At 39.8% G+C, this 17,781-nt stretch overlaps 1 protein-coding gene across 5 annotated transcripts in view; it reads left to right on the plus strand.

Moving 5' to 3' along the window:
- dpf3 (double PHD fingers 3) overlaps nucleotides 1-17,781 on the plus strand; it is a 76,163-nt gene that overhangs the window by 22,201 nt on the left and 36,181 nt on the right. For 4 of the 5 annotated variants that reach the window (XR_001478795.2, XR_001478794.2, XR_001478793.2 and 1 more), the window contains exons 2-7: nucleotides 8,006-8,166; nucleotides 8,948-9,055; nucleotides 12,233-12,360; nucleotides 13,357-13,452; nucleotides 14,556-14,628; nucleotides 16,856-16,996. Coding sequence is in view for 2 of the 5 variants with exons in the window: in XM_006632504.3 (XP_006632567.2) it covers nucleotides 8,006-8,166; nucleotides 8,948-9,055; nucleotides 12,233-12,360; nucleotides 13,357-13,452; nucleotides 14,556-14,628; nucleotides 16,856-16,996 (707 nt within the window). In the remaining 3 variants the exon portion in view is untranslated. Of the gene's footprint in view, nucleotides 1-7,573; nucleotides 7,682-8,005; nucleotides 8,167-8,947; nucleotides 9,056-12,232; nucleotides 12,361-13,356; nucleotides 13,453-14,555; nucleotides 14,629-16,855; nucleotides 16,997-17,781 lie in introns of those variants that run through there. The other variant, XM_015350747.2, reaches the window with a different exon arrangement.

Consider the following 17,781-nt stretch of genomic DNA (forward strand, 5'->3'; position numbering starts at 1 on the left):
TACTTAAGCATTCTCTCTCATCTCTCATCTGATACAAAACTGGAAGTCTTGAGAAAGGCAGAAATTGGTCTCTTCCTTTTAGTTAGCTTAACATAGCTTAACAGTTTCTTACCATCTTTCTGGTCCCCAGCATTTTAACGTCTTATGTGAAATCCAGTGTCCTGGCTGTACCCTTCTCTTGCTTTCTGGCCACAGATCCATACTAACCAGACAGGAGTAAAGTTTTAAATCACTTTATTTATGGGAAGAAAACAAACATAGATATAAAATAACTAATGTGCTATAGTAATTTGGTTGTTATACAGCTTTACATTAATCTAAGTATACGAAGAGGATTAATACACAACAAGAACAATGTTAGTTACTTCATGTTAGATTACCCTAAACTTCTGAAATATTATAAGTCAGATATTTATGAGATTTAATCTTTCTGCTCCACGTTTGTAGCACTGCTTTAGTCACTGCTACAGATTGTTATCTGTGACTGGAAGCACAGTCTGTGAAATAATTTCATCTTGTTCAAGATGAAAGGGTGGAATACCTTGTTATTTTATTTCTGAGAAATAAATGCTTCATTTCTGAGAATGGAAATGGACTGTACATGTTTTCCCGGCATCAAGAGTATCCAATATGAGATATGTGGAAAAATGGAAACTTCCTTTGGGAATAGAAATTCATTCAGTCTTGTTTTATTACCTTTGTTCCAATTGTACTGTAAAAAAAGATGTTACCTTAAACTTTATTGGAGAAAACCGTGAACTGAGAACCAAGCCTTTAGAATTCTTCAAGTCAGCCCAGGACGGTCTGACTTTCTTCACATTCATTAGTGAAACTAGAGCCTATTGACACAGGTGAAAACCAATTTCAACCTGGGAAGCCAAGTGGGAATTCCAATTTGGAAGCCATTCTTTCCTTAAAAGGTTGTGGGTGTTTGAAACAAACTGCCAGACGTGTTGTTTAGGCCAACTCCAGGGGACCCTTGAAAAACAGCTGGATGTGATGCTTGGATCCATAAACTGCTAGCCACCTTATGATTAAAGTGAGGAGAATAGTCTCTTCTTATTCGTAAGCTTTCTTGCATTCTTATAACTGCACAACACAAGGGCACTGTACAACACTGAATTTTTTAGACACAATCTTTTTCTTTGACTTGAAAAGAAGTGATGACTTTGTGTTCCTGACTGCCACTGGCACTGAGTACTAGAGACACACTACAGAGTGCCATGTCCTGAGGTTACAAACCTCGTCTTGGTGCGCTTTCATCAACCTGTAAAATGTAATGAGACCACATGCCCCTTAAAGCATGAACTTGTCCTGTTAGCAGGCCAAATCTTAGAATTTCCAAGCTTCTGTGAATCCCTATCTTTCTCCAAGACTCTTAGATTGGGTAATTTTTATTTGCTCTCACTGAAAATGTATGAATCATGTAAAAAAGACAAATATTTTAATTGTGGAAGGAAGACTTACATGTAGAAAACACAACTGGCAGTTACTGTCTCTCATAAGATGGTTATAATAAATAAAGTTGTTGTGGGAGCCCTCAGACCTGAATAACTAGCCTCAGTATAGATTTTGCCCTCTGGGTTAAAAACAGGACAAAAAGACCCACTTTCTGTCTGAAATGTGACGATATCATCTGTGTTTATAAGCATACAAAAAAAAAGAAAATCAGGGCACAGATGGTGGGTAGAGCAGTTGCTGCAGGGTGCATGCAGACAGAAATATTTCAGATGAAATAAGGGTGTTTTTCCCTTCACCCCACAAGTATGAAAATTGAAACAAAATCTTTCACGGGTTTTAGATAATTCTGAATTTAGCTGTGAACCTAGCTATCTTACCCATATCTACCAACTATTTTATTTGGCATAAAGAGAACAGGGATGACCCAAAGTCAATGCATTTTTGTCAATTTAAATATATTGCACATAAACGATTTCAGTCTGTAGAATTAACAATGTCTTGTTATATAAATCTGAGTGATTGTGCATGGTGCAAGAAAAGCCGACAGTGTCTATCACTTCCATTCCATTAGAACTGGACTTTTTTGTGCACACAGAGGGCTATTGTCTGAGCCTCCAGTTCTCTGTCAGCTGGCATGTAATGTAGGTAGAGAAAATGCCTCCAGCTTCATTCTGAGTCTTCTTTTATTTTAGCTCCAAGATGCTTAATTTTGAAATTCATCTGCATTTGTATTTTCATTACAGTAACAAACAAGTCTAAATAACTTTTGAATAACTGAATAACCTTTGCAAGTAAGTGCACTACATATTTCACATTTTCAAGTTAATATGTGAAATGCTCATGCAGACCTCCGAAACAGGTGAACACCAAAACTAAAAACTGAGTCAAAATTGAAAAAAAAATCTTTTACTTCGGTAATTGTATTGGTACTTGTGCTTTTTAAAGAGGGTTTAAAAACACTATCCTGAAATTATATTACTAAATCTTAAGGCAGTATTAATAAGTATGGTGTGTTTAAATGAATGTAATGCAATGTAATGGATTGTTTTGTCTTTTCATGGAAACAAAGCTGTTAGTTGTTTAAAATGTGGGGAGGCATATTAATTTGTACCTGAGTGTATTTTAATTTGTCTCCCCCAACCTCAATGAACACAGGGGCATGGCGTGAGGCAAAGCAAATCACGAAACAAAATATGAATTGTGGTTGACAACACAGACGAACAAGATGAAGGTTGTGTGAACAATTGTATTTTGCTTAATTATGATTGGTGAAATTAAAGCATCCCTCCTGCTATTTAAAGGAATGATCAAGTTCTGGGTCTGAAAATGTGTAATTCACAGATTAGTCCAAATTTTGATATTTTAGGTCAGCACAGGTCTTTTATAGCACAAAGCCTAACTCAAACCCTTTGTGGTCTTTAATTCTCCTCTAGTCCTGGCCTTCAGAGTACCTGGACCTGCAGTTTCCCTCCTTCCCTCCCTAGCACAGAACCTCACCCTCCCTGCACTCAGAACACTGGGGCTCTTTGTGTCGGCGCTGGCCCTCGCTTTTCTCTTTGTGAGAAGCGACATTCCGAACATTTCTGTGCATCTGCTGGACGAGAGAGCCGAGATCTAATCAGGGAGGGGAAATAGGATGCCTCTGTTCATTCCTGCTCCAGCGAGCAGGGCCAGCCAGCTGGAAAGAGACTTCAACCCACTTATTCAGCACCTATATTGGGGGAGGGGGCTGTACATACAGTCTGGGTCAGGTTGTAGGGAATGATGACCCGTTCGGCTTTCCTATTGTACCTTTACAGAATGGCAACATGTTTCTGTCATCATTGATGAGCTCAACAGCAATGCTATTGTTTTCAAAGTCGGCAAAGAAGCAGCCAGAAGCAAAGCTTGGAGTGGAGTCAGTTGCACTATCATCGGCTGTGCTGCCATCGAATGATCTGCATTCAAAATATGATGCATGTGTCAGGAACTTGTTTTTTATTGTTTCTCATTTGTGCTGCTGTTTATGATTAGTTATGATATTGTATAAAAAATAAAAAAATGGCTTTGTATAAAGAACAACATCAATAATAATGTGTATAAAACTCTATGGATACTGACAGATGTGTATGTCTTATTGATACTACGGCCTTTTGATTTAATAAAATGTTCACCTCCATGACTTTGTTAGAAGGGTGCTGACCTTATCAATCCATCAAAAAAGTGGTGCTTTGCTCATTCTAATCAATTTTGCAGTGAAGTTTTGGCAAGAAGCTATACAAAGATCAATTCTGTAAGATCAGGGGACGCTAAACGTTGTTTAGGAAAGATTCTAAAATGGCCAGCTGCTAGACTGGTTCCTCATCTGAATCTCATGAGCTGTGATGCAAAGTTCAAAGAGAAAAATAGTTTCATTCTTTGCTAACAACATGACCGGTGTCTTCAGAACACTGAACGGATTAAATAAAGTCGATTTCATCTAACACAACATTATGATACTCAGGGAAACAAGCTGAGAATTGATTCAAGGTGACATTTTTTTTTGCTTTCAGTTTGTAATACTTGGATTGGTGTCATAAGCCATGTTGTTGATCTGCCACGTAGAAATTGTTTGAGAATCAGCCTGGTAGATTCATCTTCTAAATTATAAGACATGGAGAATGACAGATGTCTGAAGGTCCTGCTTTCATTGCAGAGTGTTCCTATTGTATTTAAGAAGGTGAAAGACATTTCAAGTTGAGTTTAATATAGAAAGTTTTGAGTAATTGCAATGTTGATCAATATTAAGCAATGAAGTGTCTTATTTTGCCAGTGTTTGGGTATAATTGTGTGATTTCTTGATTTTTTTTTTGTGAAGAAAGACCACAATGCAGAAGGGGAAGAGACCTGATTACTTTTCAAAAATACTTTTGGTTATGTAAATGAACTTTAAATATTTTGACAAGAAATGCCTACGTCAGGGTAAATGGCTTGAAAGAACCACTGAGAAACCTATATATTTACAACTGTTCATATTAAAGGTCAAATTATGCAAGATAAGACAAGTCCTATCAATGAAGAACTATACCTTAGTAGAATGTATACGTAATTAGATGAGTATAATAGAATTGCAAATGGGCATAAATTAATTAATTAGTTTAAAAGTGTTATCAAACTTGGTCAATTGCTGTGTTGTTTTCTGCTGTTTCCAATTAAGTATTATGTAATTTCTAAGTTTAATGATGCCATTGTCACTAATGGAGTTGCCTACATCTGACATATAGTTAAGCATAAATTTGAGAAAGCTGGATGATATTGTCAGAATCAGTCTGATTTGTAAACTGTTGCACATTGTAATAACCTTTGTTACACTAGATAAGGGTTATTAAAATGCAATTAAATAATTAGTTTACAATTCGTAATAAATCAAGTTTCTGAATAAATGCCAATCATTCAATTAGCATCAATAAAATAAGGCATTTAATTATCCTTTATATAAAGAAGTGGTCTCGAATAGAATTCAATATAATCTAATTAGGAATAACGGTTTCAAGGTAACAAATCCAAAAGGCAGTCACCCTCCCTCTTCAGTGATATAACATTTTCAGTCCCAAAATACCTTAGATATGAAAATGGATGCTAAACTTCAGTGAAGTAGGTAACATATCTCAATGTGGCTGAACACTGTAGTATTATAGTATTATACTCATTATACTCATCTGAACACTGTAGTGTTCAGCTATTCTGGATTTAAGAGCATGTTTAGCTTTGCAAACATAAACTTTGACATTTTGCTATTGAATCATACACATTACTCATTTAGTACTACAGGTTATTACACTTTTGATGAGGTTCATTAGGTTGAGTACCAAGCTCTGCATGTGTCTGTAGCTCCGAATAATTAAAAACATAACATATCTGTTTGCATGTTTGTGTTACACTTTGCTATCGCAGTTCACGTTGCAGCTTGTAGTGACTGTTGATGAATGAGCCCCTTTGTGCGTAAACTGTTATGCGACATTGTAAGAGGTGGATTGGACAATAAGCAGCAAATCATCGCATGTGGAAAATTACTGTAGCCTCGCAGTTAAGCAGACATGTCCTTTCAGAGAGCTGCCCAGGGCTGTAGGAGGGCTTCTGGTGCCACGTTCTTGGCTGTTGCTGCAGCTGTGTCTTTGTGCTCCCATTCCCTGAGCCCTTGATGTCATACAGTGATTTATACAGTCGGCTGCATTGGTGTAACCTGGTTTGCTTTATAATCACTGCTTTAGGAACGCCAGTCTCTGAAAATGCCAGACGTTTCATAGCCTTGCCATTGGTTTTCAAAGACAGTAAATCCTGATAGTGAAAGGTAATTTGAGTTAATTGACCTTGGTAGCTGTATTGCTGCAACAGTAAGGGTTTCCTTTCGGTTGCCAATCACTCTGTCTTTGTACCTAAAAGGCTCTGCTTGTGTTATAGCCAGACATACAAATACTCTGAGACACAGAATGCACAAGCAGATTGTTTTAACAATCCTGATTTGGACATGGATAAGCAGGTGGTTTACAAGCAGAACGGTGCAATTTCGGGTCCTAGTGTAAATGTAGTTACAGATGTAGGGCTGCTGTGTTGTATCGGACAGCTTTGCACAGTGTGCTCTGCAATCCAGTGGCTGCTGGCACAAACCCAAACCAAGTTCCTCTGGGAACCCTCCAGGAGCCCTCTGCTCTAATCCTGTTTCCTAGTGCTTTTATTACCTACTCATCCATTGCCTGCCAGCCAGGAGAAATTATTACACTATATTCGGTTTCACAATCGTAAAGTAATTAAAAGCCATAAATTAAACAAACAAAATACATTTTAGTCTTGATAGTGTGTGTGGGGGCTGTCACATGAAAGAGACAAGCACATAAAAAACTGCCTCGAGTGAGAGAGGACCCTTTGGCTCATGAGAGCACACTTAATTCCCATAATTCAAGCGACCATAACATAGTGTCTAGCATCTAGTTGATTACTGAGTGAATATTTTTATTTAGTAGCCTTGAATTCTAAGCATTTGTACTTGACATGAAGGTGTATCTTTCCTTCACTTATGAAGCTGCCATTACTAAGCTTTCTTTCATGTCCCCAATTTTTCATAGTTGAACAAAGGTTCACTTTGTTCAGGATTATGAAGGCTCTTACGAGAATACCCTCCGCTATCATCTGTTAAAGTTAAAACTATTGTCTGTCATAACAATTTACTTGGTTCATTCTCTTGCACTTTCTAAGACTTCTTTGTCCTTAGACATTTTTTTAAGGACAGTCTCTGGACTGTTCTTCATCTTTAATTAGACAATCAAGAAGCCTAACACTGTATAATACGAGACTAGGGGCTGCACAATATATCATATCTTCAATGACTAAACAGTCTGCAACAATTGAACAAAAATGTATCCACAGTAATAGTTATGGATTATCATTAGAAACTGGATTTAGTGAATCTTCTCAAAAAAACAAAGTAGACACTTAAAAATTATAGACATATGGTACATTTACATATTTCTATATATTATTAGATACCAGGTTTACAGCTGTGTTTTATTAGTGAATGTGTGAAAGTACAAACAAGCTGTGATAAACTTGCGTACATTTTCAAGAAGTGAAAACATGCAGGCATTTAAATGTAAATAGGTGATTCAAATTGCTTGCATCTGGTATAGTTTTCAATCTCTTAAAAAAATGTCAAAGCATCTGCAGGCAAACCACTGCAGGAGAGAAAAAAATAAAAGACGAAATTTAAGAATTATTTTAGAAAACGGAAAATGTTGCACATTTAAATTGAATTAAAATGATTGGCGAGCCCTAATGGCTTGTCAGTCTGATTACAGCTGGCACACGGGAGAAAATATCCTTTTGAAATCTGCAGCTCTTTTGAATATCTGGTCCAAAGTCCCTGGTTAGAAGATCACATTCCTAATATAAATTCAGCAGCCATGCCTGAAATAAACCTGCCTCAAAGTCAAGCTGAGTGCCACAGCTTCCTGATCTCTTGGGGTGCCTGTCTCCCGCATTCCTAAAAGGGGAAAGCTGCTCTGCCTCTGAGCTCATTTGGGGAGCATTCAGCTGTAGAAAACAAACTTCTCTGTCTCCTGCAGACAATCTGGAAGGGATGGACAGGGGTGCCAGCTGTTCTGTGCCTGATAAAAAATGGCTGTGTACCATCTAGAAAAGGAACTTACGGAATACAAAATCCAATTTTTTTGTTTGAAGCGTGGGATGGAATGAAGCTGAATATGAGGTACTGGGAGATGAGATATAGTGACTGAACCTGAGCCTCTGGTGAAACAAAGTAGAGAAACCGCTGCGCACATTTCTGATTGCACAAACTGTATTGTTCTTTTCTGTACTAAGGGATGCAGAAAGACAGTATTTTTAGCTATTGTTTTGACCTCTGGGATTTGTGTGCATAGATTTGCTTGACTTAACAGGCTTAAGACATTCACACCGGCTAACTTTCGCTCTTGTAAAAAAAAAAATCTCATCACGCACTTCTGTTTGTAAAAAAAACTGTGCAAACTCAGTGCGGTGGCCAATCTATTTCTGTCTGCATTGTGTCCCTCAGGCTCGGAGACCAGTTCTACAAGGAGGCCATTGAGCACTGTCGCAGCTACAATGCCCGTCTGTGTGCTGAGCGCAGTGTGCGCCTGCCGTTCCTGGATTCCCAGACCGGGGTGGCACAGAACAACTGCTACATCTGGATGGAACGGCGCCACCGTGGGCCAGGTGAGCGCTGATGCCAATAGAGGAAGGGTGAAGGAGGGCCGACTCAGAAAAAGCTTATCCCTGTTAATACAATTCTAATATTCATCGCAGACTCTGAGTTCTACTTCACAGCTACTTCAGTCCAGCTGCTGCTTCAAACAAATATGCAGGAAATAAAAAAATTCCAAGTGTTTCCACATCCTATTTCATTAAGAGGCTATCCCTTAGGACTGTAGTCCTCCTGGGAAGGTTTCTGTTTAGTCAGGCCTTTGCCTTTCAGAGACAGGCTTTGTTCTTTTAGGGGATGTTGATGATACCCCTTTTAAGAAGGCAAACAGAATCCCGAGCAAAATGTTCAAATGAACAGAACGCTCACTGAGGGGCTAGACCAATATATATCTTTGCCTCAGGTTACAACATATACTTTGTGGTAGCTGATGTCTTTCGTGTTTCCTGTTTGTTGTGCGACAATAGCGCTTTGTGTTTTCTGAACTTGACTTGGGAATGGCACAAAAATTGGAGAAACTCTATAATGCATTTGGAATCCCATACTCTGACCACCAAATTGAAATCGACCATACTTCAAAGCAAATCATATAAGGCATGAAAAATAATGATCCCACAGTGACTGAGAAAATAATATCATATTTATAGTAATCTAAATTCCTAATAATCTTACAGAGCAAGCCTAAAAATGAATTATATGGTACAGACATCAAAGAACAATGTATGACTCAGCTTCCTTCTGCTGGCCAGTGGAAAAGACAGCCATGTTGGTGTAACCGTGACTGTGTTTGTTTAGGTGTGGCTGCAGGACAGATGTATACCTACCCTGCTCGCTGCTGGAGGAAGAAGAGACGGCTGCATCCCCCCACAGACCCCCAGCTACGCCTTTGCGAGCTCAAACTCGGTAGGATAAAATCCAACATTTGGTGTCTTCAAGATCAGTTTGGGCCTCTCTTCTACTGTAGAACAGCTTAGTTTCCCCCCTAACACTACACACTGATAAGATAACATCACTTTGTTAGCCATATACAATTTCTTGCATTAGGAATTTGTCTTTTCGCATACCCCAGCCTGCTCTCCATGACACACAAAAGCACACAGATGGGGAGAGAGAAGCTTGGGGTCAGAGCGCAGGGTCAGCCATTTATACGGAGAAGTTGAGGTTAAGGGCCTTGCTCAGGGGCCCAACGGAGTAGGATTCCTCTGTAGGCTGCGGGATTTCAACCAGCAACCTTCCAGCCACAGGCGCAGATCCTTAGCCACACTGCCACCTCTCCGTTCGTCATTCAAGGATTCAGTCACATCATTCAAGGATTAGATTCGCAATCTAATGTATTCAGTCAGGACTGTATGACTGTGGCAATTTGTGTTCTATCAGATGAGAACACAAATGATGAAATGAGAACACTGATGAGTACATTTTCACTTTCACGAAAAGGGTATTAGGGTACAGATTTTTCTGTCAGAAAAGGGATATAATGTTTGAATTATTGGTCTTCAAACTAAAGGCCACATAACCTTCAGTTCACCGATAGCAAGGCATTAGAATCAAGAGAAACAAGGATGTCTGCTGTTCTAAACAATAATGAAATAAACATTTTATTTGTTTATTTTATTTTAAAAAACAAAAGCATCAATAATCTATCTTCTTAGAAAGAGCCCTGGAATGAAAAGGCTCTGTGTTGTAGCTCTAATACTACTACAGAAACCTTTTTTTCCTGTTTCATTAAGGCTGTTGCACTGAAATTCACTTATGGTGAATTTCTTCTCGTGCTTAAAAGAAATTAATAGAAGAAATCTCTCTTTCTTGTTAAAACGGCTCCACATTACAGAAACAAAATGTTTTTTATACAGATCAGGTGATTTGTTGCATTAACCAGATAAAAGAAAGCATCAAGGCTGGGTGTATTTACTTTCTGAATTAATTTTCACTCCAGTAAAGGATATAACTCTTCATTTGTAGTAGTTTTAGAAGGAATGTGTTGCAGACCTGTCAAGAATAAAGAATGAGTCTGATTTTCATTTTCAGGCTTCTTACTATAGTCTTCTCCCACAGCTCCAACCAGTAGCAAAAACTGTTGCCAGTCACTGGGTTGTACAATTAAAATGAAACTGTTCAGGAAGCAGTCCCCAGTGCTTAGCCTTGAGTAATTAGAGCAAAAACAAACTTAATGGAATGAATTAAACAATTAATTCATTATAATCAGCGACTCCAAATCTTTTTAAACCTTATTGCTATAACATGGGAATTATGAGCATTTTTAATATTGCAGTTTTGTTTGCAAGGAATTAGTACATTTTTGTGTCAGTACCAAGACACTGAGAACTTAAATAATTTTTATTGAGAACACACTTCTCATGGTACATTAAGTAGCTCCTGATGCACAAACTTCGAAAACCACTCGACCTGAGAAAAGGCATCGTGAAGCACGTATCATGTGAGAATGGGGACCTGACATGTTAGCTGATTTAGTTTCCATTGCTATTTTCATCACATTCAGCTTTGTCAAACCCCAAGTAGGGTGTCCAGCATCACCACGTCACCTCAGACAAGAGGAACTAAATACTGATTGGTTGCATTTCATAGCTCTTTGTAAAATTGGTTTTTAATTCATCTACATAGCAGTCTGTGTGCTTTTTTACAACTACAGCGTTCACAGAATGGGATGAGAAGAAACCCATTGAAACTGTTATCTCAAGGAAGTAATTCACTATCTTATACCACACAACCAACATATGTGAATCTAAAAAAAAAATGGGTGTGCACTTACATGAAAATGCTAACAAGATCTCAGATTTTTAAAACCTTTTTGCTTACATCAGCAAAAAAATAAGGGTGGCTTTTTGGGTCTCTTTTTTAGTTCAGTTAAAAACCTTTGTTTTCCTTGTTCTGTTACCCAGAACATCTGGTGAATTGCTGGCGCTGTGTTCCTTTTGATATGGGAATCTGTAGGCACAGTTCATCTGGCCATGGCAGTAACCTGGAGTGCATGTGGAATGAGCTCTGCAGAAGCAGCCTGCTCTATTTTAAGATCCATCTCCCAGGGGGGAGCTGTCTAGTCACTGACAGCTGAAAGTCAACCTGAGCAGACACAATGGAAAGGGCTTCAGTGTGGCTCAGCATTCAATAAAGCTGGCTTATTCCACCCTCATCCTCCACCTTGCTTATATCCTTTAATTTAATGGTTTCATTTTTTATTATTAGAAATCATAGAAAGGCAACCTTTCATTTTGGAGTGAAACCATCTGATAAGGATTGGTATAGAAACAGGAATGCCTTTCATCTTTCCAGGTCAATATCAGGTCAGAAGTCAATGTTTTATGACTCTTTTCTAAATGTTTCCCTTTTGTATTCCTGTGTATTCATACTGATTATTTTATACACATTACGTGGAACTTTAATGAACTATAATGTGGATGTTTACATTGCAAATGGCTGTTTTTCTGCTCTGAGCCTTATAACTGGCTAAAAGAAAAAAAATCTAATTTGGCATTCATCTTAAACTCTTAAGCACCTAGAACGCAATTGAAGGACCAAAAAAACCCCAACAAAATAGTTGTACTGCATTTGTAACTACTGTCCCAGTAATCATCAAAATAATAATCATCATCAGCATTATTCTAAGATTATCTGATGGGTATTTATGTTTCTAAATAGATAGTGTGGAAAATAATTTAAAATCAATAAAATTATAAACAGATTGTTAATCCTGCACTGTTTACACTCTTCCTTGTGTTTTTCATCATTTTATCTTGAGCTCCGCTGTGTTTCAGTTTCATTAACTCAGTTGCTGATTTTGCCTTGATAAGGGCGATACAGCACACTGAATTAATTTAAAGGAAGGCACGATCATGATCTGTGTTGATCTGCAGTTTTTGAAAATGAATCACGTTTACTAGAGAGGGTCTGATACATTTTTTTGTGGTTGGGTGGAACATACCAAACAAGCAAACCAACGACACAGCCTCTTCAAGTGTACCGGGTGTTGATGAGACAGGTTCATAACTGGCTTCTCGAGCTGACTTCGTCCCAGGCGAGGCCCTCGAGGGTTGATGGCTCTGCTGCTTTGTCTGCTTCCAGAGGGAGAGCTCCCACAGAAGAGGGACAGCCAGCCCGCAGAGGGGACCACCTTGGAGGCTCTGTTGCGAGGAGAGGGGCTGGAGAAGAAGAGCAACTCCAAGGAGGATGAGAGCCTGCTGGAGATCCAGGTTAGTCCCAGCGGGATAGTGACATATGCTGGTGGCGGGGGGAAGCTTTGAAGCCTCACTTTACCTGCTCATGCAACGAGCACAGGCCTGTCCTCGGGCTTGACGAGACAGCATCTGTTCAAGCTGTAGCTTGTCATCTTCTGTCAACAGCCGAAGCTGAGCAAGTGTTTTTGCAAGTATCCCTTAATGGAGGCATGATTCTTTCTTCGGCAAGGCAATCCTGTATGTTTATAGAGAGGTTCAAAATCCCACACCAATCCCTTAGCATGCACCCATAACCCACACAAGACGTGAATGCTTACCAACAAAATGGAGGAAGAATAGTAGGTCAGATATATAATATCAGATGATCAAGTCAACTTCCAGTGGGTCAGCGTGTCATCTGTTTTAAAGGTTAGAGAACATAATCTGTTTATGCTGGGAAATTTTCACTGTCATGGCTCAGTGAAGGCTGAATTGATGAACGCCTTATGAAAATAATTATTGCTTGCTTGTGTCAGTAATTAGGCACAAATGATAAAGGGGGTGTGTGAAATAGCCACCAGCAGGGCATTTAGTAAACACAAAAAATTGAAAGACAACAATGGAGGGGGAGGAGGGGTGAAAATAACAAAAACAAACATAACAATAGCTATTAAAAAGCACTTATTAGTAGACTGTGCTGTGAAGTTGTAACTGGACCCATCAAGTTGAAATATGTGAAAGAAACAAAAGAACACATTAAAGAAGTATTCATTTCTTTTAAGTGCTTGAGTAAAATTAGCACCAGGGTTTCTTGTGGGAGTGAAGTAATTGTGGGCTTTGAACTAAAAGTGGAGCACTTGTCTACTTTTGTCAAAGCATTACAGTCATAGGTTACAATACAAATAGAAAGGGACTCCTACCGCAGCAAATGAGGTGTTTTTATTTTGGTTGCTGTAAGGTTCTTTTATTCTTAAATCTGTGATCTGCCCTGTGCACCACCCCTCCATTTCTTTGACTCTTCCTTCACTTCAGAGAGTTCTGGAAGCTGAAGAAAATGGAGACGGTTTCCATGACGATGAAGATTTTGAAGTGGACACTCCAAAACGGAAGCACAGGACCAAAGGACGGGTGAGTATTTCACTGAGAGGCGATATCAAGCAAGCTGTGCTTCAGAAATGCCATCCTCTGCTCTCCTAGCCCACTCCCTAACTCTTTTTGCTTGCTCTGTGGAGCAGTGTTGGGATTTGTTAGTCATGTGTTAGTTCTGTCACATAAGGTATTGTGGTTAGGCAAAATCTACGAGGTGATTTTATTTATGTAAAAAAAGTTTCATTTATGAGTGGTATTAATTTTTGGTAAATGCAATACTGTTTCTAATGGAATAGTGCTGCTTTTTTGTCTTATCAAGCATTTAATTAAATTTTACTCCTAGATTAATTGTACTGAAAAGAACATTGTAAGATTTTATCAGAATGCATGCTTTCAATCAGTTTCACCTTATTCATATGGATCAGTTGTGTTCGATTGTTTTCAGAGCTGGTTATTCTCACGCCCTAAAGAAGGCTACAAATGCTTTTTTTTAATTAACTTTTCAGCCTGATATAATGTTCTGTTCCGTTACAACTCAAATGTCTCACTTTAACCACTAAAAGATATTCTCCTGTTAATTAATTCCTGTTAATTAGATTGTTATAGGTTGCATGCTCATGTTTTAAACTTTAGTGCCTTCAAGGATACACCCTTAGGACCAAACTGGTTGACCTCTCTGGTAAATGGGTAGCAATACTTGGTGTTCTATTGGTAGCCTTTACAGTAACAGGGTTCTTAAGCTCCTGAAGCTATCTAAGTGTCTTCTGGCAGAACAGATTTAATGTAAATTATGGATGTATATACCATATAAATGAGTTTGGAAGAGCCTGCTACTGTACATGCTAGACAAGCTAATAAATTCATAGAAGAGAAGGCTGGTATCAGATCAAAATCCTGTGTTTAGGATAAAATGTCTGGACATGGGAAGGCTAAACTCTGGAAAAATATGAGACTATATGCTGCCATATTCTGGGATCTGCATAGAGTTGTATGCTCACTCTCACTTGGCTGTAACATTTTGGTATTGTTGACAAAAGTACAACACACTCTCCTCCCTTTGTTTTTAACAAATGTGTAAGGAGATCAGACTTATTCCAGAATAGACTGAAGAGGTGGTTTCATGATTCCGGTGTGCTTTTCAGGGCCGAGGTACAGGAAGGCGGAGGACAGAGGCAGCCATGACAGAGGATCAGGATAAGCCCTATGTGTGTGACAGTAAGTGCCAATAGAGCTCTGCTGAAGCTGTATGTGACCTGCAAGACAAAACACTCACAGTGTCACAGTATGGATGAAAAGAAACACCTGGCAGAACAGATGACTAAATGAGAAACTTGAAAGTGGGATCATTTTTGAACCGTTGAAACCTTCGACCCCAGTCCTTCTCCGCTGTGTGAGGTAAAGATTTGTTTAAACATTGAAATGAGAAAGAAAGGTACCTAAGGTCTATTAATCTGTGAATAACATATGGGTCCAAAGAAAATAAACTGAAAAAAACCTGTTGCAAAAGTTTAGTATGTATCCAAAAATGGCATGGATACTACAGAGTGTCTCATTATGAAACTAGATTAATACAAACGTTTTACATATTACTGGTTTAAGAAAGCAAATGAAACAAAACAGTTTCCCTAGTCAGAGTAGTCTTGATATTTACTAGTATCCTGAATTAGTTTTATGTCAGAATCTGCATTTTAGTTTTAATACATTTTTAAACTACGACATTACAGTTCATGGTTATTTTGCTTATTGTATGTCTCAATTATAATACAACAGAAAGATTCAAATCTCTATCAGGGCTTACAGGAAGATCTGGGGATTGACACTTAACATGCTGAAGACAAAGGTTTTCTATCCGTCAGCTCTCAATGAGCAGTTTCGCAGGCTCTGGCAGTTCAGAGCATCAGGAGACTGGTGAACAGGAGACATCTCTCACAAATGGCTGACGTACACAGAGATCCAACATCGCCTGAAATGTGCAAGTGCAGCCTTTGGATGCCTGAGGAAATGGGTATATGAAGATCCCAAACTGAGCTAATGGACTATTGGTCACTTGTGACCCCAACTGACACTATCAAGCTGAGGTGTAGATCACATACAGAAGAAAGTACCTTCAGCACTGCCTGTAGAAAGTATTTAGCCAGAAGACTTGATCATGACCTTCTTTGAAGGAGGAAGAGTCTGTCACAAGGATCTTGGCACATTAAACTATAGAACTGCAAAGTGTGAATTGTACAAACAATGTATTGTTGACTAAATTGACAACCCAGTTGGTTCAAATGGTTAGCCCTGGAACAACTAACCACCCATTCCATTCAAGTCCACATAGGCTTGAAGCTGTCCTTCAGAAGGCACATGAAGTGAAAGAGGTTTTCAGTGGACACATTCTACCCCCTTCTAACACAGCCTAGCACAAAGGCCCGTGTGTATCATGCTAGGTGCTATTGGGCACAGAGTTGACTGCTAATATTGTCCATCCTTCCTTCCTCCCACCTGCCTGGGTGGAATCTAGCAACCTGAAACAATTTAAAGCGGGGGGGTTCCTGTATATCTTAAGCCCCCTTCCCCAAGGGGTGACCAGTGTTGTATCAGTAGTAATGGATTATTTCAGTCACTGGTCTGAGGTGTATGTGCTACCAGACAAGCAAGAAGAGACAGTGTGCAGTGCTCTCATGGGACACTTCCTCAGTTGCTTTGGAGTCCTGCAGGAGATTAATTCTAACCATTTGAGTCTTGCATGTTCTGGGCTATGTGTGGCTTCCTCAGTATTAGAAAATCAGGACAACACCCCTACATTCCCAAGGCGGCAGAGGAAACTGCTAGTCTACCTCCAAGTCTTTGGAGTCTCCCTTGGGGGCTAGGAAACTCTTGGAGGGGGATGGGGGGAATGTAGCACTCTGTGCCCCAGTGTTAGACTGCCAAGACTATTTCTTTGACCTTCCCCCCCTTCCCCCTCTCCCACATCCCACACTTGCTCACCTTCTTCCCCTCTCTCGCCCTATCAAAAGAGGGGAGGTGGACCTTCTTTTACTTTACATCGCCATATGAGGTGTCGCCAAATGCTGTGCTCTTTCTTCCCCGGTGATTAGCACTCACCTGTTAAAGATTACAAGCAGTAAACCCCTGTGAGCTGGCGGTCTAGCTTGCTTCCTTCAGGAATGAAGTTGAAAGAATGTAAATTAAAGGAATGTCCTTGCCGCCAACAAAGGGAGACCACTGCAACATAAACGCGAACAATTATCTAACCAGTTTGTGGTATGGTATAATTAAAAATAATTTGGCTTAAAAAATGGATGATCGAGAGAAAACCTAAATCTCTGTAATTTCTGGGTTACTGTAGGTACTATCTTTCCTTTTGTAACTCCAACAAAGAGGTAATACTTTCACTGTGAGAATTTTAAATTGAACTGTGTATCGACTGTCGTCTCTCATGACTTCCCTTGCACAGTTTGTGGGAAGCGGTACAAGAACCGCCCAGGCCTCAGCTACCACTACGCCCACACCCACCTGGCCGAGGAGGAGGGCGAGGATGAGAGAGATTCGGAGCCCCCCCGCTCTCCACCCGCTCAGCACGAGGACAACCACAAACGTAAGGCCCCTCATCTCCTGAAATGCAGGAGGAATTTGCACTTTGCGGAGTGCCAAAAGGAAATTGACTATGTTACAGAAGAGCTCTCAAAATTTGTTACAGAAAATATTTCTCCCAGCAAAACCTTATAAGCAGCATCAGAAAGTGGACCAAGCTATATTTCAGTTGCTTTGGTAACAGATATTCATGTGGCTATCATTGTACTAAGAGATGAGATAATAATAATAATAATAATAATAATTGCTTACACTTATATAGCGCTTTTCTGGACACTCCACTCAAAGCGCTTTACAGGTAATGGGGACTCCCCTCCACCACCACCAATGTGCAGCATCCACCTGGATGATGCGACGGCAGCCATAGTGCACCAGAACGCTCACCACACATCAGCTATCAGTGGGGAGGAGAGCAGAGTAATGAAGCCAATTCACAGAGGGGGATTGTTAGGAGGCCATGATTGATAACAGCCGATGGGGAAATTTGGCCAGGACACCGGGGTTACACCCCTACTCTTTTCGAGAAGCGCCCTGGGATTTTTAATGATCACAGAGAGTCAGGACCTCGGTTTTACGTCTCATCCGAAGGACGGCGCCTGTTTACAGTATAGTGTCCCCGTCACTATACTGGGGCATTAGGACCCACATGGACCGCAGGGTGAGCGCCCCCCCCGGCCCCACTAACACCTCTTCCAGCAGCAACCTTAGTTTTTCCCAGGAGGTCTCCCATCCAGGTACTGACCATGCTCACACCTGCTTAGCTTCAGTGGGTTGCCAGTTGTGAGTTGC

This window comes from Lepisosteus oculatus, chromosome 8 (genome assembly GCF_040954835.1).
Source record: "Lepisosteus oculatus isolate fLepOcu1 chromosome 8, fLepOcu1.hap2, whole genome shotgun sequence".
Lineage (NCBI taxonomy): Eukaryota > Metazoa > Chordata > Actinopteri > Semionotiformes > Lepisosteidae > Lepisosteus > Lepisosteus oculatus.